Source organism: Pelobates fuscus, chromosome 7 (assembly GCF_036172605.1).
Source record: "Pelobates fuscus isolate aPelFus1 chromosome 7, aPelFus1.pri, whole genome shotgun sequence".
Classification (NCBI taxonomy): Eukaryota; Metazoa; Chordata; class Amphibia; order Anura; family Pelobatidae; genus Pelobates; species Pelobates fuscus.
The window spans coordinates 98,282,325-98,304,723 of record NC_086323.1 but is presented as its reverse complement, the minus strand read 5'-3'; the positions used below and the strand labels follow the sequence as shown (position 1 = coordinate 98,304,723).

Genomic DNA, 22,399 nt, shown 5'->3' with positions numbered 1-22,399 from the left:
CCCCCAAAAAAAAAAATTATATCCCTACCTACCCCCCTCACCCTAAAAATAATGAGGGGGGGACCTTTAACTAAAAAACCTGTAAAAAAAAAAAAAAAAAAAGAGATAAAAATAACTTACCATTCGATGTTTTCTTTCTTCTAAAATCTTCTTTCTTCAGCCCCAAAAAAGGCCAAATAAAAAGCCATAATAACCGACGCAATAAAAAAAAAAAAAAAAATCATGTTCAACCATGGAGGGCTCCGCGCAGACTGAGCTCTGCAGGGCCGGAGAAGGCTTATAAAGCCTTGCCCCGCCCTGCAATTAGGCTCAGAGCACTCTGATTGGTGGGTTTAAGCCATCCAATCAGAGTGCTCTGACAGGTAAATGAAGAGACGGAGAGGTAAGTCTGAACTTGATGGACGCAAGTCTCTTTTCAGCTATGTAACTATGTACATTTACCTGTCACAGCACTCTGATTGGTTGGCTTGAAATCCACCAATTAGAGCGCTCTGTGTCATTTTACACACGTGGGAAAGTTCTTTGGAATTTTCCCACGCTGTGTAAAATGACACAGAGCACTCTGATTGGTGCATTAAGTAACCAATCAGAGTGTTATGAGTCAAATTACACAGCGTGGGAAAATTCCAAAGAACTTTCCCACGCTGTGTAAACTGACACAGAGCACTCTGATTGGCTGGATTGGCGTGGAAAAATTCCAAAGAACTTTCCCACGCTGTGTAAAACGACACAGAGCACTCTGATTGGTTAGCTTGAAATCCAGCCAATCAGAATGCTCTGTGTCATTTTACACAGCGTTCTTTGGAATTTTTCTACGCTGTGTAATTTGACTCATAACACTCTGATTGGTTACTTAATCCACCAATCAGAGTGCTCTGTGTCATTTTACCGGGGGGGACTTTTATTTAGGGCCCCCACCGGCCACTAGGACATTAGGCCCCCCTTATTGTTATTTAAGGCCCACACCCGCCACGCAGGGGTGGGGGCCGGGGGGAGGACATTAGGTCCCCCCCCCTCCACATTCACATGCAATAGGTTTTTTTTTTTTTTACAATGAGCAGCCACTGGCTGCTCATTGTTTACTAGACACACCCCTACCCGCAGTATAGCGAGTAGGGGCTGAATTTACTAATACTAAGTAATCTTTACTTAGTATTAATAAATGTGGCTGAAAGACCAATTTAGGTCTTTGAGCCTTTTGGTAGATAGCTCCCTAATACCGTGGGAATTAGGGAGTTATCTACTAAGCGGCTGCTTATTTTATGTATTTTATGTTATTTTAAGTGATTTCCCTATCCACATTTGTTTGCAGGGCACTTGTCCTACTCTTACCCCATTTTCACTTCCTTTTGCAGCCCTCTAGCCCTTTCCAGGAGTTTTTTAGAGCCATTTTTGTGCCCAAAAGTTCGGGTCCCCATTGACTTCAATGTTGTTCGGGGTCAAGTTCGAGCCCGAACCCTGACTTTTTTTCAAAGTTCGGCCGAACCCGCTGGTCCAGAACATCCAGGTGTCCGCTCAACTCTATCAATGACTAGTAGTACCAACCAGCATCTCACCAGTTTAACCATGCAGACAGTCTGCATGGGGTGAAATTACCAGCACCTTGCAAAGTACATTTTTGAAGTAAACACAATAGTTTTTTTTACCTTTTCTCTTACTGAAGCAGCAAAGGTAAAAAAAAAGGTTGTTGGTAGCAATCATTTGATGCACAAGGAACATTTTAAAATTATCATGGTAATTCCCCTGGCATCCCTCCTCGATTCATTAATTGATTTTCCCAGCTGGAAATTAATTCTACACAGTTCAGGGCAGTGCAATATTTTTTGATTGTGCGTAGAAATGAAATATGTCCAGGAAAACATGGTTCATCTTTTAAACCAACGTCACAGAGATATAGAATTCAGGGCAGTGCACAAGTTTAAATATTTATACTCTTCGGATGCATTCTCTATGACACTTCTCATAAAAAGAACCATATGAAATGAACCATACGTTGTTTTCTATCTTAAATATTATACAGTATTAGGACACTGAGGAACATGAACCATAACTTGTGTGTTAATTCATAAATTAATTTGAATATGCCACGATAGCTCCATTAATCGTACTATTGAACACAGACCTGATCATGGAAGTGTATCCCATAGTCCCAAGACACCAGTAAAAATGACAAGAAAGTTCCGTGGGAGTGTGTTATTGAAGCCGTTACATCCAATCAGCGTACAGAATAAGGAGCAAAGGTAGTACAGTATTGTGGCAACTTGCGTGTCAGGTTTATATGTCATGTAATCCTATTTTAAATAGTTACATAGTAATACAGGTGGAAAGGTTCAACCTCTCACACAATCTTCTATTCAATCTTCTAAACAAAAAATTGAACAGGGGAAAGGCTAAATATTTAAAATATTTACTCTTGACATCACAACACCAATTGCAGACATTTTTCAAGACACCGATCTCCTTAATTAGCTAAAACAATGTTTTATTTTTATTATTTATTTTAGTTTACTATTTATACTGTAAAGACCCCATACAGCTGCATTAGGCAATATCTCCTTTCATTGAGTCTCAGTGAAAGAGAACTGGCGACCAGAGCCGGTTTTACTGGCTCTGTATATATCAATATAATGCTATCATATTCCTTTTGAGATGTCTTTTGTTAAACATATGAAACATACTAAATGTTTCGGCAGGTTTTAACATCTTATAAGCAATGTATTTCAGCTTGCTAAGAATTCCAGATTTTCAGCTCAGGCTACATTCACTTACATTTGTTTCTCACACATCATTTGTATATTTCCTTTGAATCGTACAGTATATGTTGATATATAAATCACACTTTTTTGGGGTTACAAGTCACAATTAGACAAATTCTACATATTCTTCTAGGCTTTCCAAACACATCAAACCACAGCCTAACAACTTCATGCATACCTTACGCCACTTATTAAACATATTCCAACAAATGCAATACCAAATTGTGGTTATTTTTGTCTGTATGTATTTAAGTCTCGCAGAGGGAGAAAAAAAAATACCAGTGCTATTAAAATAGCAGGCATTTATTGTGATTGATTACAAGCAAAGATTTCTAGACTGCAATGCTGCAGTAAAAGACATAGGGGGGAAAATAACTCTCTTGCCAACAAAATTGCATAGTTACATAAACCTGACGACATCTTACTTAGCAACATAAATTTGAGCCACAATAAAAATCAAAGTGATTAAATCATCAGTTCTCGCAGGGTTATGCGGGTGCTAGCTGAACTTCTTCTGCTACGAGAGCAGTGGTAGCCAAAACGTAGAACTCCAGCTGTTGAAGAACTAGACTGTTGCAGGACTACAATTCACATAATGCTTTCCCAGCCTGAGAGCATTACGTAGTATGTTGTTGTATAATAGCTGTGAGGTCAAACATTTTGGCTACTCCAGTACTAGAGGCACCACTAGATTTTTCCAAGCAGGGATATTGGCACTATAGATAGCCACTTACCGTGGTCATGGGAAAAGACGAGGAATTTCAAACCAGTCAGTAACTGTGCTAAATCATCGTAGCGGCAGCAGTGCTCCCCGGCTCCATGTACAATAAATACCAATGCTCTGAAAATAAGAAAGACACACACATCTGTAAGGTAGGTTATTAGAACCAGCATGTCTGTCAAGTCATTGTGCAATGCATAAAGCTTTATTTAGTGTAGTGATTGATAGATTTCCAGCTGTGTAGAGCACAAAAAACACAAGCAGGTTTATTAACAAAAAAAAAGTATACGCATCCACTTTGATCAATTTCTTCCTCTGTTTGCCGCAGTCCCAAAAAGACACACCTCTTTCCTACATCCAAAAGCAACACCAAAATATACCATATGGCAGGCACGGGTATGGTATGGAAAGTGTAGAGTGTCAGGAGCCAGGGAAGGTTCCTTCTTGAGATGTGATTTGTGGATCTGTATTAGCTCCATTTAGAGAAAATAAATACTTACACATGCTAAAATACCCTCACATTTAAAAGTTAATATTACTCTTGAATCGCCCACCCTGCGCTCCCGCGAAGAGACGAATGAAACAGGCAGACTATCCCTGCGCGATGGTCTTCTGTGTCACCGTCGTCCTGTTGCTAATTATTAAGGTTCCATTCTGTGACTGGGCCGCATAGCCCTGTCGAGGTCGCGGCGATTGGTTCCCTGTTCCACCCCTTCCTGTCCCTCTCTTTCCCTTCCTACCCTCCCTTTCCTTCCCCCTCCCTCTCTCCCCTCTCTCCCATCTCTCTTTCCTTTGTAGAAGTTTTGTGTACTTCCATGTTTCTTCACATTACTTGATCTGACCGGTAATGTCGTCTCTATATCACCGAGTAGGTGGGCACAGCTTCGCATGTGAAGAGTCGCGGGCGGTACTAGCGTGACACTAGGGGCTCTAAGCTGACGGCTCTGCGAGAGATCTAGGCTTCCTCAAACACTCTGCTCCCGCCTGTACTTTATATGGGTCGCTACATGTAGACGCGGTGTGAGAGGATACCAAATTTGTTGGCTGGTCAGATCTCGATTACTTCCATTTTTATCTTATCCCTTTTATCTAAAAACCTTGCGGGGCACCTAAAGAACATGGGATATGGCAGTTTGCGCACGATAGACGCATGCACTTGGAGAAGGACTTTGTATACTATGCTTGTTTTTTTTACTTGTGCAATATTGGATGTATATTATGCTGTTTGTGTCTTACTGCATTACAATGTTTGTATTTTTCTGGTGTTTTCCTTGAAATAAATAAAGAATTTAAAAAAAAGTTAATATTACTTTCATAATCAATAAATTAAAAACAAACATAAAAAACACAAAAAAAACAGAAAGTTCACCAGCTGTTCTTCTTGCAAGATGCTTGATATAAAAGCTGTCTTTTTCATCTGGTGTCCTCTGTCACAACCTCAACAAGTTTCATCCTACTCTGTGACTTTCTCACGATGTAAGCAGAGATAAACCAGGCACACTATACAGTATATATATTCCTAGTTAAATAAAAAAAATGAAAACACAGACCTTTTCTTAGCTCCATCCCTAAATTAGGATACCATATAATTCTAAAACCTAAGAAGGCCCTGTACTGGCCTGGAACACACAATACAGCTGCTTGTTATTGTAATTATATATATAAAAAAAGACACAAAATATGGCCACGTACCAACATCCCAGTACAGTTGCCGTTCTGTGCATGGTACTGTAGTGTACATTTCAGGGTGGAATGCAAGGCCAGCTCTAGGTGTCAACCAATAGAATTATGTGGTATGGTAATTTACGAGTGGAGTTAAGAAAAAGCCAGTGTTTTCTTATGTAATGAGCAAGATATAGGTAAACTGTAAAGTGTTGCTTGTTATATTATCAGTCACTGATTGTGATGTTGAGTTTGTGGCAGAAGACACCAAATGAAAAAGAGAGCTGCCATATCATGCACTCTGCGAAAAGAGCAGCTAAAGGACTGCTGAACTGTCTATTTTTATATTACGAAAGATATATTTTCATTAAATGTGTGAGTGTTTTTTTTAGTATATGGAGTAAAGTATTTTGGTTTATACAAATTACACTATGAGCATTTTTTTCTTTTGATAGAGCTTATTTCGTTCTACCAACAGCATCACAAGAAGAAGGCTTTCCTGGTCCTGCTACTCTATACTTCACATACCTGCACCTCCGTGGTGGTGTATTTTTGAGTTTTATTAACAAAACTTTGAATTGTAGCAAATTAAAATAGGAATGGAAATATTCAATTGAAAATAATCAGGGTGATTTGCAAAATTTCCAAAACAGAAATTCTTGCCTAAATATCCTTATTTGGATTTCGATAATCTAATTGATACAAGGCAAAGCCAAGACAAACACTGCTAATCAAGAGGATCAATATAAACATGTGTTCATTTTCCCTCTTCTCTGCATACTTTCTGTATCCATGGGTGTAGCAGGCAGAAAAATATGTAAAATACCAGAATGGTGTAGTGGGTAGGCAGAAATGGGTGAGAAATGTGCTGGTCATATATGGGAGCAAGGGAGTAGGGGTGTTAGGAATGCTACTTTACACTCCTGGCAACAAGAAAGAGGTCAGTTGGTAATTAAACACTGTGCCTCATACATAGTAAGCCACAGAATGTCCCCTGGATGACTTCTGTTATGGCATCTCAGTTTGGACACCACCCTCATTCACACAGGAGAGTTTACTATAATTCTGCATTTTTAGAAAAATTACAGTGTTTCATATTGCTACAAGAAACAGATGGCTGTTTAATGTATGAAGACGAAAACACCCAGCAATTTGGAATATTTGTCAACGGTGGGGGCCTTGTCCAGACCTCTTCCCACACATCCAATGTTGTGCCCTTTAAGTGCAGGGACACAAAGGGGCTTTTATAATGGGCAGAAGTTCAGAGTTTAACCTCCTCATTTCTCAAAGTACAATTTGCATTGCATCAGTGTGCAGCAAAAGACTCCAAGGAAAAATACATGGATTTACCTTACATCATGTTTATCATCATTTACAATGGAAGCCTATGCATTGTATTTGGGAAATAATAAAGTATAGCAGTGGTTCCCAAACCAGTCCTCATGACCCACCAACAATCTAGGATTTATGTATTTCCCTGTTTTTTTCCAATGGAGATAATGACAATACTTGGACTGTTGGTGGGTATTGAGGACTGGTTTGGGAAACACTGAGGTACAGAATGAAATAGTTTGGAAATAAAAGTGGTGGGGTTCAAACATTAAGTGGAACAAATAACAATTACATTCTAATTACCGTATATACTCAAGTATAGGCCGACCCGAATATAAGCCGAGGCCCCTAATTTTACCCCCCAAAACTGGGAAAACGTATTGACTCGAGTATAAGACTAGGGTGGGAAATGCAGCAGCTACTGGTAAATTTCTAAATAAAATTAGATCCTAAAAAAATTATATTAATTGAATATTTATTTACAGTGTGTGTATATAATGAATGCAGTGTGTGTGTATGAATGCGGAGTGTGTGTATGAGTGCAGTGTGTGTATGTGTGCAGTGCGTGTGTATGAGTAGATAGGGAAACAGTCTGCCTACCATTTTAATAACAGGCCAGGCCATAGGTTTTTGAATGATGAAACAGAATTTTCTATTTTAACTTTTTTTTTTCCCAGCAAATCAAATCTAAAAATAAACATTGACTAAATTGCAGACTGTCATTTTTTAATTTGTAGGTTTTTGACCTATGCAGGATTACAGCACTTGGTATACATTGTTACTTTATTTTAAGGGAGCAAAAGTATTTAGACTACGTTTAATGTAACAATCAACAAGTTATGATATTTAACAACTGCCTGTAAATCTATTGCATTTGATGACTTGTTAAAGTCTGTGATGGGCTGTCAGGCTTAAGCAGTAGCCATAAAGTGTTTCTGGGTGTTTAAAATCATTTTGTGTGAAACATCATTTGGATTCAGGTCAGATGATTAATGCGGACAAAGGTGAACATTCCACTTCCACCCCGAAAATCTGCTTGGATGCATTAATTGAATGTTCGTGTTCGGATTCATAGACCTGCTGTAAATAAATATCTTCCAATGTCCAATTTTCCTTTCATCTTCCCAAGAGTGTTTACTCCATAACACTGCCATTTGTTGCTGTTATTGTCCTTAGTAAACTGTGACCTGGCATTCTGTTCTTGGAGAATACCAGTATTTTGCACCGCAAACCCACCTTTGCGGTAACAATGCAATGTTTTGTGGACCCAGGACATACTTGAATTCGAGAGAAATCTCAATGTATCCGTCCTGGTAAAATATTTCATAAATAAATACATTTGCATCTTATGGTGAACTTTCTGTGATTATATTTTGTATAAGCCTCTATTTATGGTTCTCAGGCATATCCATTCCCACATCCTGAAAAGTGTCCTAATCTGTTTGATGTTTCAAAGTAAACATGCATTGATCATCCACTAAAATGGCCTTATGCGGTCTATTAAGTTGTTTCCTTCCCAGAGCTCCATGCAGAGAGCACGGGTAGATTTCAGTTCATATTTTGGCTATGTTTTTGGTTTATTCAGCTTCACGAATGTCTGCATTACAAACATTAACACTTTTTTTGAGAGACAACAGCAACAAACACCAACATTTTTGTTTTTTCTTTTTTTCTTTTATTATTGTGTCTAGAACTTACAATGTGACAAGTCTGGCCAAGAAAAATCAAGCAGACAATTATTTTTTTTACTTCTAATATGCAGGATTACTTATAAAAGGTGCTGTAATTACAACAGGAGACAGGGATGTAAATACCCTCAAATTATAGCTGACAGCCTGCACTTTGTCTTTTTAGCCATTGTTTAATTTCAAATCCAATGTGCTGGAGAACAGAGTCAAAACAATAAAACGTATATCATCGTCCAAATACATTTAAACCATACCAAACAGCTGGAAACTAGAAGTCTGTGCCCTATTCACTGTACTCCAGCATTTCACCCCTATACTGTTAGTACTAGTTTAGCTGAATGATGCAAGGTGAATTGTTGGTGTAGGACGCACCTGAGAGGCCTTGACATGGCAGGTGAGCTTGCCCTTTAATGCCCATTAGAGTGATACTAAAAACATCCAGTTATTTAAACGTGCATAGGGATTTGAGAAAGTGTGCAGATAACTATTTTGTTCCCTGTATTATAAATGATTGATAATGATGATTATTATTGAGTATGAGAAAAATTAAAGTATTACTAAATGCACCAAAGCCACTATCTTTGTAGTTGCCTGTGGTTTTATCCCCACAATGTAAAACATTGCAGTTTTGTAGAATTTAATGTTTCCATTGCAGGATTAAACATACCTCAAGTGGCTGTCTTCCTGCTTCCTGACAAATGACAATTAGAGACACATCGTCTACAACGACTGAGTGAAACTCAGACCTGTGAGAGAATGTAGCTCATAGGAAAGCAATTAATTCAATGCCTTCCTGTAAGAAGCATTTGATTGGACGTTAGTGGTGCTTGCTGTGCATGCACATCACTTACCCAATGCTCCTTTGTGAGAAGCATTGCATTGGACCATCGCTGAGAGAGCAATATCTGCTGGATGATGCTGCAAGCGGCAGAGCGGGCAGCAGCACTGTGGGAGTGTCGGCACTGGAGAAAAGGTAAGTAAACTTGTTTTACTATATTTATTGCAGTTGGGTGTGTCCTTCAATCTAAATAAAAACTAGGATTCCACAGGTTCAGATAATACAGGTTTGTATTCCTAATGCTATAGTTTTCCTTCAGAAAGACTCCCAGCATCAGAGATACAGACAGTTATCCCTTCTGTGGGGGATTCGCAGTTTTAGTTATAAAGCACCAACATATTCCATGGTGCTGTGTAATAGGTAAACAAAGCAAAGCCTATCAATACATTTTAACAAATTAGGTGAGACATGAAGAGATATCTGCTTCAATGAACTACCAATGTAGAGAATGTGGGGTATATTTAAACAAATATTGATTGAGCGCTTTATGTTAAAATTCTAGCATTTACAGGGGATCACCATACTAATAGTCACCAGAAAATACATTATTTAATGTATAAATTAATCAGGGAGAGAACTAAGCCACAGACAGTGCATGTGCACCATGGCTGTGCCGAGAGCAGATTACAGCGTGGGTTATTAAAAAGCAAATTGAGCAATTCGCAGCCATGGAATAAATGCTGTCAGTTTAAAGAGCAGCTACATTCATCCTCAGAGATAAGTATAACTGATTTAAAGAATTATTTATTTATCCCATAAACTCCTCATGATCAGGTGTTTGTGGGATAAGAGTTTCCCGGTGTGGGAATAGTTTGACCTGCCTGAGGCAGACCAGCAAAACCATGCTGGTAAAGAAAATGCTGCAGGTGAGTTAACATTTTTTGTTTGTAATTTTACTTATGTTTTTGCATTATGTTTGAATGCATTGACAAATGGGAATTATTTCTTTACCATATAGTCTTTTTTGGAGGAATACGATTGCTGGGTACTACATGCAGACACTGACCGGTAATCTTTATGCCTGGGCAGCTTAGAAACCCAGCAAAATATACTGCAGAGTAAAATGTCAGCTTGAAGGCTGGATGCACAGAGCAGCAATGCACAGACACGCGCTCTAATCTGACTGCCTCACAATACAGTTTAAACATTGAAAAAAAAAGAATATTGATTTATCCATGTCAGAGACACGTGCGGCAGTTGCCTAAAAACAGGGCTTAACTACTTCATTGCCGCTGCGTTATTTATAATACTTCTTTCACAGGATTATTCACTAAAGCATGAATTATTGGGAATACAATGTACATTCAAAGTGTATTTCAAAGTGAAGGCCAAAATACCTGAACTGGAAATACAACTGAATTTGAAATTCACTTTGAATTCCCAAAAAGTCCCACTTTAGTGAATAAGCCTGTTAATGTTTTTTGTTTTTTAATATAATTTAATTACTATTAAGAATATAATGTATTTATACTGTATAGTGACAAGGAATTAAGTAGAAGTAAAACGTTCCCACATAGTATTATTGATAAGACTATAATACTAGCTATCTGGAGGGTTTAGGCAGATTTTGGCACCCCCAGATGCTGTGGACTACATCTCCCCTAATGCTTTGCCAGCATTTTGGATGTAAGAGCATTATGGAAGATGTAGTTAGCAACTTCCGGAGTGCCAATTGCCTACCTTGCCCTCCTTGTCAAATGCTCCTTATGATTTTTTTAAGCCCTTCAAGATTTCTGCTACGCTACTACGCTAGGACTCTCGTAGTGTAATGGGGTTTGTCCAATCTTGTGACATAAAACAGTTAAAATCCAGTTTTATTTTCTATAATTTTGTGCATTTAAAAATAAAAAAATTTAAAAAATGCAAATAAAAAAACGGTACAGGGAAATGCAGTTTTTAGACCAAAATAAGCAAGCTGGAAAAATAGCATTGGAAAACAGTTGGTGATTTTTTTTTTTTTTTTTTTTAAGTTTGGCTATTTTAGCCTACAAGTTTGAAATTCTCCACAGTTTTCAATTTAGTGAATAAACCCCTTTAACTACAAAAAATAAGGTTAAACCGAAAATACAGTTGATTATTACTTGCTCTTCAATCCTATATTCTATAGAAAAGAATTCCCTGGGCAACTTTAAAATGATAAACGCATGCCAAGCTAGCGTCACAAATTATTTACAATATCACTCATGTACCCAGTCTCCCCACTCTATGTGTTAGTAAGCCAGGCTGTCACACTGCTGAGATGAGCAACAGCGAAATGTCACAGGCATCACTGTACATGTGTGACCTTGAGCAATCTCTGGGTGTCCTTGAAATACACAAACCCAGGCCTCTGTTTCTAGGCTTCACTCCATCCCAAAAATGTGTTGTTTAACAAGATCCCACACATTAGGTTGGTAAACTCATTAGATAAATACACATTTAACCAGACAATATGAATTGTAAAATTGCATAATTTCTTGTAAGAATCACATTTAGGATATTCAGGCCAATGACCAATATCCTCTGCCAAATGAGCAGCGTTTAAAATAGTTTAAAGCATAGGCTGGCATAGCATCTAAGGAGCTGAATCTCAACAGCAGTGTTTTACCTATCTTTTGGGCACTAATTTAGAGAGAATCTAGCACTGAGAATTCAGTTGTTCTTTCAACGTCAATGCACTTTTTTGAGTTTCTGAATGTTTGTTTAAGTTACAATGTTTCCAATCTCCATCCAGTGTTAGTGACACAGTCGGGAGTTCATTGACCCACTCCAATTAGTGTTTGTATGGTGTGACATCCCTTGATGGCACGCAACAGAAGTTTCCCTGATCTATCTGCAAACTCCTGCTCACAGTTCTGAACCATATTATGATGTAAGAGAGTAATTAAAAGGCAGCACATCAAGCTAACTAATCACTAGCATTACGAGTGCTTTCTTTTTATAGTACCAAGCCTCTGGCCCCAAGTGTAAAACAAAATTCATTTAAAAAAATGAAGTTAAAGGAACACTATGGTGTCAGGAACACAAACATGTATTTCTGACTCTATAGTGTTAAAATCACTCTTTAGGTCCTAGCCCCCGCCCCACTCTGCCCCTGATATCCTAAATATACTAACATCTTATCTTATTTCCATTTGCGCAGGTTCGTCGGCGCTGGTTCCGCTCCTGATCTGTCTCCTAGGGCTGACCTCATCCGATGTGATGATTTCAGCCAATCACAATGATTTCCCATTGGATTGGTTGATATTGTCAATTTTGATGATCTCAGCCAAGGAGGTGGGATGGGGGCAGAGCTAAACACCGCCGTGGCCAATCAGCATCTCCTTATAGATGTCTAGGAGGAAAGATCACAGTCTCCATGCACTGTATGGAGATGCTGAACATCAGTGCTGCAAACTGTGCAGCACTGACCCAGGAAGCACCTCCAGTGGCCATCTAAAGAGTGGCCACTAGAGGTGTCCCTAGGCTGTAATGTAAAGAATGCTTTTTCTCTGAAAAGGTAGTGTTTACAGCAAAAAGCCTGCAGGGACATGGTATAGACACCAGAACAACTACATTAAACTGTAGTTGTTCTGGTGACTATAGTGTCCCTTTAAATACAAGGCCATTTGTTTACTTGTACAGTAAGGCTTTTGGGCCCTGGCTAGTGTACATATTTTACACTCTAGGAGAGTTAGGTATTTGTGTCTAATTCAACTGGAATTATTATTATTACAATGATTTATAAAGTGCCAACATATTCCATAGCACTGAATGTAAATCATGCTTTCTATGTAGAATAACAAAATTACTGAAAACATATATTTCGCTGTATTGGAATCTTACCATTGCAGCAGTCTATCATAATAAATCTCCCAGGGGAGCGATGCAAAACTCGGATCACTAAACTCCTAACAGAGCCATGGGAATATATGGTGCTGTACATACTGTATCCATTTGTTTTACAGCTTTTACGTAAACTAAGATCACTGTGTACAAAATATTTTCTTTAAAGGTACAACTTTCCTTTTTGAGGTTAGATTACTGGGGCCCTTCCTCTTTTAAAAAAAAAAAAGTGAATAAAAGCTATCAAGCGTACTTGTAATCTATGGCTAGACCGTCTCTTCTCTGTAGCTGCTACTCTTAAAGGGACTTTCCAGGCAGAGTATTTTACTCACCTGGTTCCAGCGCCGGGAGCCTCGTGAAGCCGCGCCCCCTTTTTCATCAAAATGACGAAATAGGCGGGCACGAGCAAGGAGCAATCAGACGCTTCCATTTGGAAGCGTCATTGCTCCCTTGTGCGCATGCGCGGCTTCGCCACACATGCGCACATACTTCATAGGGCGCCATTCATGCCACCCTCTGAAGTCCTGAGCGCACTACCGCGCATGCACGTGGTGTGAGCGGCCGCGAGCTGAGCTGACTGACAGGCTCTGCTGACAGGCTGGAGAGAGAAGGCGCGCACACAGTGCCGTCTCTCCCTGCACACGTCAGACGTATCTTAATACGTCTGACGTGTACAAGGCCTTTTTAGGGCCCTACTTGATAGGAGTGACGGCCACTGGAGGTATTCCTATCAATCAATGTAAACACTGTATTTTCTCTGAAAATACAGTGTTTACATTAGATTGCCTGCAGGGATCTATAGATCTCACCTGAACAAATACATTAACCTGTAGTTGTTCAGGTGACTATAGTGTCCCTTTAAGATGAAATCATCAGTTCTAATGACATTTCAACAATTCAGTGCTTCTCATAGAAGCACAGAATCTATTGTTTCTCTATGAGAAGTATTGTACACATTTGGCATCATTACACTATGTGTGATGACATCAAACATGGAGACCTTCGAAAATCGCAGGTCTTCAAGAAGGAAGCACATTTATTGACTGTCAGTCTGAACAACTAGAGGCGTGGTTTAGAATTTTTTTTAGAAACAACAACATTTTACATTGCTAAAATAATGGGGCAGAATGTATTTACTAAAAGCACTATATTAAAGGAACACTATAGGGTCAGGAACAAAAACATGTATTTCTGACCCTATAGGGCTAACATCTTACTTGTATTTAAGTCTGGAGCTGCTGCCTCTGAACTGCATCTGAACTCTGACATCATCAGAAGTAGTGGTCTGAGCCAATCACAATGCTTCCCCATAGGCTTGGCTGAGACTGTCAAGGAGGTAGATCAGGGGCAGAGCCAGCATGATTCAAACACAGCCCTGGCCAATCAGCATCTCCTCATAGAGATGAATTGAATCAATGCATCTCTATGAGGAAAGTTCAGTGTCTGCATGCAGAGGGTCAACTAGAACCAGAAAAGTTCTTTAATTCCGCTATGGTTCCACTACTTTGGCCTTAAATTTAAAATTTACTTTAAATTCACCTTAAATTCTTACTTTAGTGAATAACCTTTTAATGAAGAATCATGAGGTAGTAGTTCAACAACAATTGGAGAAACATGTTTTGCTTTCTCTGCTTTATGGAGTTATTTCTGGCTGATTGGGTCATTGTGGCCAGATGTGGCACAATAATTTTGTTAAACAGATCTCTAGACCCCCAATGGCTTCCCAAAAATCTGCAGATTCTGCTAAAAATCACTACAGGAATTTTATCTAAAACAATTTAAAGGGACAGTCCAGACCCCTAAAGCACTTTAGCTTACTAAAAAGCTTTATTTGTGAAAAGTGTGTCCCCTTTTTTTCATTTTGCAAAAAGTGCAGTTTTTAATAGGACATTGTCTCTTTTATGAATTATACTAGTTACAAGCAGACAACATGTCCTATACTAATTCCAATGTGGAACACAAATCAAAGGTACCAGTGCTAAATAATGATTTGTCTCCCATGTTTGAATTAGTGTAGGACCAACCAATATTGGGGTATTTTGAAGTAGTAGTGGGCTTAACACAATATGGCCATATGGTGGAACTGAATCCCCATATTTGTTTACTGAGATAAGGGATTGTAAATAGCCTTATAGAATGTAGAAATTAATTTTGAGTGCGCTGTTCCTTAATCTGTATTATGTATAAATTCTGCTCACTACGGCAGCACCATTCCTGCAAGATGCATGTTCCGGGTGCATCCCCAATTCCCTTTTGTTTTTACTATGTAAGTTTGGATTCCAGACCAAATTCCCTTTGGGGTTAAGCAACCCGCCCTGCCCCCCCAGCTTCAGAGACCCCTTTGGCAGTGAACAGAGGTATATATTTGAGGAGGTTTTGGATAGTAATGTCACTTCAATTACCGTATAATTTTCATTGAGCAGATACATAATTTGCATTGTGAATATATACGTAAAAGCACTATTACTTTAATTGTTTAGTTTCGACACGGTTTTATTTGATTGCATTTATCACATTAAATTTGTATTATATATATTTATTACAATGATTTTACAGATTACAGTATTTAAATACACTTCAGCTTATTTAGCACTAGCACTTTTTGATTTGTCTCCCACGTTGGAATTAGCGTAGGACCCACCGATATTGGGGTACTGTGAAGTAGTGGTGGGCTTAACACAATATGGCCATACAATAGTCAGTCCAGTTCTTTGAACTGTAGTTTCAAATGGACAATATTAAAGGGGAACTGTCACTTCTCTTAAAATTGTAGCATCGATAATAACATTGAAAATTACTAAGAACCTTTTTTTCATGTGATGTTCCTTTTCCTTTTAAATGTATATTTAAGATTAAGCAATTTACATCACCATCCAGTTCAGTTTAGGCACAGTCATAGCACTGGAGAATGAGAAAAATAAACTGTTTATGTTTTTTCTCCTATTTCTGTGCTCTTCCTAAACTATTACTAAGCCGGCTGCCAAGTGCAATGATTGACAAGCTACTAAGATGTAGGCACTCAGTTCCAGAATACAGCGGTGTTCATATCTACATATAATTTTATTTTATATTTCAGATCTCAAACATACATATTTGTTCAATTCAGGGGGTTTGGATAAATATAATATAAAACAATAATCAAAGAAGTGATACAATCATGGGAAGTGGTCTCAGTAATACAAAAAAAAGCCAGGGAAAGACTTCAACATTTTAGTATGTCCACCTTGGAGGATATGAGACATCTTCACATATGTTAAAGAAAAATCTAACAGAACAAGTTGGCAAATTTTAAAAGGTGCAACAGTGAAGTATATAACGGAATAGTAGACAGAAATTGTAGTACGTACCTAGATTTGTCTTCAAATGGAAGCAATAAAGTCCATTTAATATATACGTGGCATAGAGAAATGTTTACTGAAATTTTTCTTTCAGTTTGTATCTCTTGGCGATTGACAATTGCCTGCTGCCAATAACCGATATGTGGCTCAGGATATTCCAAATTCCCTAATAAAATGGGTGGCCAAAGCAAAACTGTCCAGCCATTGTGGAAATAAATAATTATATTATGTTTTGCCAGTAAACAGCTGAGAGCTACGTGCTGTCCATCCTTGCTCTGCATGTACCATATGGAGGATGCCTCTTAGACAAAGATTTGGCACAAAACATGTCAAGACACCTGTTATACTTCCCAAGTCAGAGATTAAATTAAGGATAACAAGTTACATTTTTTTTTTTTAATAATTGCAATGCTTTACTCACTAAATAGGGAATTTTAGAGATTTGACAAGGCAATTGAAAATTTAGACTATCATTTGAAACACAATCTCTACATCATTATTCCCCAGCTCTGCTAGTTTCACAATGATAAAGCCCTGTGTCGTCTTGGGACCTATTATGCTTATTTGGGTTGCAGTCCTCTATACTAAATCTTTGTGTAGTGTGTGTTTTAATAGTGTATTGTCTGCTCTCACCAATGGCTCTAGATAAGGCTGCCCGCTGTCTGCACTCCTTTTTGTTCTTAGCTAGAAATTTACAGCTTGCAGGGCATATTTTGCGATCTGAGGTACACAGGTAAAAAGAACCATGTTAGATTACGGCCCTTGAAGATTACCTGCTTTTCAAGGTTATAGATCCTGATACTTCTCTGCCAGCCATAATGCAGGAATTTCACACGTTTATCTCCCTGTCAAAATCAATTATTCTACATTTGTCGTGCAGCGATTTCTTTGTTACAACAGGATTCCCCCTTCTCTTGGTGTGATGGAGCCATAACTTACATGAGCACACAAATTAAGTCCATCTTATCTCAGGAGTACCAGCAAAACATCCTTTCCTTGGCTGAAAAGTGCCAAGTCTGATGTCCACAATTTGTCACTACCAAAAACGACTTTGCTTGGTATTATTCATATTCAGTGTGCGGAATATGAACATCTTGCTGCAGTTTCTGTTCTTACTCCAGAAGTTACCAGTACATATCCTGAGCTCCTTTTGTTTTAGACTACTTTGCACCGAGTATGTGTGGCAGTGATGCAGGGCTTGCTTGAGGCACAACCTTCTTACCCACCCCAAATGACATGGTGGTCTTGGGTCACTAGACGTATCTAAATATAATAAGACTATTCATTTACAGAGAATTCAGTGCCTTCATGTAATCTCAGGGTGGAGATGGAGAAAAGGTTCGCTACAGCCCCACTGTACGCTTTTCCATGGACCACTGGAAGCATGCACCCTTGTGTATCCAGGAGCCATCACATTATTCTATGCATGCTGTCAGCCTGGAGACAGTCTGCTTTGCAATTTAAGCTGTTCCCTGCACTCTACCTGTTTCATTTTGGGCCTTTTGCCCTCTCTCAGAACGTCCAACTCTTTTGAATCCCTCCACGCACAGCAATTCTGGTTTCATACACAACTTTGATCATTGCCTTGGAGGAGGCTCCTCACCCATATTTTATGAGATATTGGGAGTGAGATCTTGGACACCCAGTACCCTACAAAGAGTCCTCACCCATAGGTCTTCCATAAGCACGTAGTACCATGAATTAGGCTACAAGATGCTCACCCACTTGTATAATACTAGTAATAAATTTTAAGCATTTCCATCCAGAGTGCAAGATCCAGAGTGCTGGCGATGTAAACGATAGTTAGGTACTTTGTTCCATATATGGTAGGGCTGTAATCTTTCTGGAAGGATGTCTTTATTCAGTACTTGCTACGCTTACACGTGTCCCGCTCACCCTCTCCGCAGAGATCTACTTATTGCATTTCCTCAAAAATACAAAACGTGTGCAGCGCTTGTGTGAAATACCCCTAGATATATATCAATGGTGCATACACCGTATGTGGGTGTGTAAATCAATGAAAATAAGGATAAATACCCCAATATCGATAACTTTCAGTAGGTATTGACCCTGTATACAAAAGACAGGAAACCCATAGAGACCCTATCTTTTGTATACAGGGTCAATACCTACTGAAACTAATCGATATTGGGGTATTTATCCTTATTTTCATTGATTTACACACCCACATACGGTGTATGCACCATTGATATATATCTAGGGGTATTTCACACAAGCGCTGCACACTTTTTGTATTTTTGTGTCTTTGTATCTGTGGGATTTATGTGATTAACCCCACTAGTGTGTTCTAGCGGCAACCTCTAAGCGCCACAAATTGTACCTTTCCTTTGGTGGTTTGTTCTAGTTATTGTATTTCCTCCCTATTTCACACAAGAAATACTGCAATTTCTTACTCCTACATTTAAGGAATGCTGCACACAGCCTCACTCTGGGTTATTGCAGGTGGAGTGTGATTTTCATGATTAGAGACTGGATTGACAGCATATGATTTATGGAGGAGCTGATCCTTTCCAACTCTGGTTGCTTCTATATGGTTCTATAGGATATAGACTTGACCTAAATATTAGTAACACTGACCGAAAGCAGATCCCCTGCCTTGCCTGCCCCCTTGTCCCCTGGGGCTGAAATATAGAAGCCTGCCCCACCCACCCTCTTTTTTTTCTCTCCTTCTCTTAATTTTTTTTTTGTGAAATCTCTTTTTATTGAGTTTTTGTAGATATGGAGACAAAAGTGTTGTAGGCACGCAGGCCCAACTATATACATACATGCAGATATTAAACAGATACACAGCTTGTTCGGATCCAGTTACGTTATCAGGTGTTATATAACTGCAGGCGGTGGTTCCCGACTCTCTTAACTTTTATGTTTTTCTTAGACCATTTTGCCTTGGTAATTTTTGGTTTTCCATGTACAACTTAAACTCATATCAAGATTATTTGTTCTTATTGATTATTACTGGCCTTAATCAATAATTTATTTTATTTATTACTGGCATTTATAAAGAGTCAACATATTCCGCAGAGCTGATAATATTGTCCACGTGTGAAATATTGAATATATGTTCAAAATACTTTGAATGGAAAAAAAGCCCTGCTTGTGACTACCTAAACACATGAGATGGCTAGACTGCGTAAAAAGTTTGAAATTAGGTCATGCTTAAAGAAAGCCCGGAATGGGGCTTGCCAGAGCATCTGGCCCAGTTCATCCATTTCTGGCCAAGAAAACCAATGGAAAAAGAAGTGAGGGCGAGACTATGGGCAGAATGCCCAAGACCCATGCTACCGGACAAAATCGCCCAGACCCCAGAATTTGACACTACAGTGTCCCTGTTCATGTCCCGCGCGGGTCGAGACCCACGGAAAGGGATAGAGAAGGGCCTTAAGGAATCCCAGGACAAACTCCTGGACATACTAGGCCCTCTGGCAAAAATACTATACCTGGTCGACCTGGCCCTCTCCCAGGGCACCGCTCTGGACGCCCACGCGATACGCAAATGGGTACAGCGAGCCATCTGTATCCTGGGCAACACTAACGCGGCAATGTGCGCAGAACGCCGCAAGACAGCGTTACTGAAAATGGACCCCAAATTAATGGAACTGGGGAAGAAATAGATGGGACCACTGGCCAACGGCCAGCTTTTCGGGGACTCATTTATAATAGAGCTAAAGGAGCAAGTGAACCTCTTCACTGCACTTAATAAGGCACAAACGTCCATCAAACAAGTATTTCGCAACACCACACCACGCCGTGGAGTTATTGGCAGGGCTGGTCACCAAAGGGGCCGAGCCACCAGCCGATTCTGGCCTACAGGCCCCAGAATTCCAACATCTCAAGCGTTCTTCCCATCTACAAGAACCAACTTTCCACAAGGTTCATTCCGTTCCAGAGGCACCCGCACCTGCGGACGCAGACGCTTCAATGCAGGTGAGCAACCACAACACGACCTCTTTGTACTCTCATATGACTGCAGGCAGACTGTCTCTCTTTTCACAGGAATGGGAAAAGATATCTTCGGACAACTGGATCCTACGTACGGTGGCTGGCTACGAGATCGAGTTCTCAGACACGCCGGTACAGAACCGTCGCCCACCGCCAATAAGAGCATCGGCATTACACACCAAAATCATAGACAAAGAGATCCAGGCCCTGTTCGACAAAGGGGCTGTAGAGATCGCCCCGGACGATACGGGTTTCTTCAGCAACATCTTCGTAGTCCTAAAGAAAACGGGAGACTACAGACCGGTCATCAACCTGCGTCAACTGAACGGATTTGTCGCCTACAGACATTTCAAAATGGAAGGGATCCATCTTCTCAGGGACCTACTACAAAAACACGACTGGTTCACTCGGCTAGACCTAAAAGACGCCTATCTCTCGGTACCGATAGCCCACGTCAGCCGACCCTTCCTCCGATTCACCTGGAAAAGCCTCACCAGACAATTTACTTGTCTCCCATTCGGCCTAAGCTCAGCACCATGGTGCTTTACAAAGCTCATGAAGCCGGTAATGGCATACCTAAGGGAGAAGGGCATCCGCTGCCTAATATATTTGGACTACATCCTAATATTCTGCGAGACTGCATCCAGACTTCGTTCTCAAACGAGATCCATAGTGCACTTACTGGAATCATTGGGCTTCATCGTAAACAGAGAAAAATCGTCGCTCCAACCAACCAAGGTGGTACAATTTCTAGGATTCGAAATCGATTCAAGAACGTGAACTCTACGGCTACCCACGACAAAAATTGTGACGATACGGAAAGAAATACGCCGGGTACTCAGAAAAGACTCAATACCACTCCGCCTACTGGCCAGAATGGTAGGCCTATTATCATCTTCCATACAAGCAATCTTCCCGGGACCACTACATTACCGAGCCATGCAACGGGCGAAAGCCCACCACTTGAGACAAGGGCGTACATACGACCACTGGATCCCGGTATCAGCAGAAGTACGGACCGAACTTCGATGGTGGCTCCTCCACATGGAGGCATGGAACGGCAGAGCCATATTCGGACCAAACCCAGACTTCATCCTGGAATCGGATGCCAGCCTATGGGGCTGGGGAGCCCACTGCGCACGGGCACCACCGGTGGCCCGTGGTCAGAGGAAGAGAAGCTCCTACACATCAACTGCCTGTAGTTGATAGCGGGATATTTCGCGATACGCAGTCTGGCCAAACACATGTCCAACTGCTGCATACTCTTACGCATGGACAACATATCAGCAGTCCAGTACATAAACCACCTGGGCGGAGCCAGATCACGAGCCCTAACAGAAGCAACGAGGGACATCTATCGATTTTGCCTGCCCCGCAACATCACGATCAGGGCAGAATACCTAGATCTGGTTATCCGATTTCTGAAGAATTGGCCTGACAACGAGGCCTTATCACTGAGACAACTAACAGCCAAGCTGGCTCTCCTGCTATGTTTAGTTTCCTTTCGAAGAGTCTCGGACGTTAGAGCGTTCGACGTGGATGGTTTCACGGTGACACCAGAAGGAGTTGTCTCGCAGGACCAAGACGGACTCTACGTCCGTGTCTTACCACTTTTTTCCGACGGTTCCTCGTCTATGTGTAGTGAACACGCTTATAAGGTACGTTGAAGTAACCGAACCTCTCCGTTTTTCCCGATCGGGTCAGCTACTGGTATCGTACACCAAACCATACAAGCCCGTAACTACCACCAAGTTGGCTAGATGGGTACGTTGGCTCTTATCCCTGGCAGGGGTAGACCCAAAATTCGGGGCCCACTCGATACGCGGGGCGGCGGCTTCACGTGCATATTCGGCGGGAGCATCGTTAGCAGATATTTTACGCTCGGCAGACTGGACTAGAGAAAATTAATATAAAAATAGTGGTAAACCGCGCCAAAAGAAAGTGATCAAATTATCATATCATACATACATATCGTTCTTGGGTTATACAGCATGTAGAAACCTCAAAGGGAAATGAAGATAATAAAATAATAGTGCAGTATATTATAGATAATATGATGAAGTATATAAAGAGTAAATGTGGGTGAAAAGCAAACTCACACTTTGCAGAGCTGCTAAGAGCACTGCTGTATAGCGCCTGGACGGTACAATCCCCGTCTTAGGATCTGAAGGTATCACGTATGTATGTGGAAAAAACTAAATATACAGACCAATGGTACAGTATCACAGACTAAAATAATAAAGTAAAATGGAGATATCCTACTTACAATATCCAGAGCAATAACTTGCTCTGGTGATGAT

General features: G+C 40.2%; 1 protein-coding gene across 4 annotated transcripts in view; it reads right to left on the bottom strand.

Moving 5' to 3' along the window:
* MGLL (monoglyceride lipase) overlaps positions 1-22,399 on the bottom strand; it is a 71,630-nt gene that overhangs the window by 35,554 nt on the left and 13,677 nt on the right. For all 4 annotated transcript variants that reach the window (XM_063426247.1, XM_063426248.1, XM_063426250.1 and 1 more), the window contains one exon: positions 3,491-3,597. In XM_063426247.1, coding sequence (XP_063282317.1) covers positions 3,491-3,597 — 107 coding nt within the window. The remainder of the gene's footprint in view (positions 1-3,490; positions 3,598-22,399) is intronic.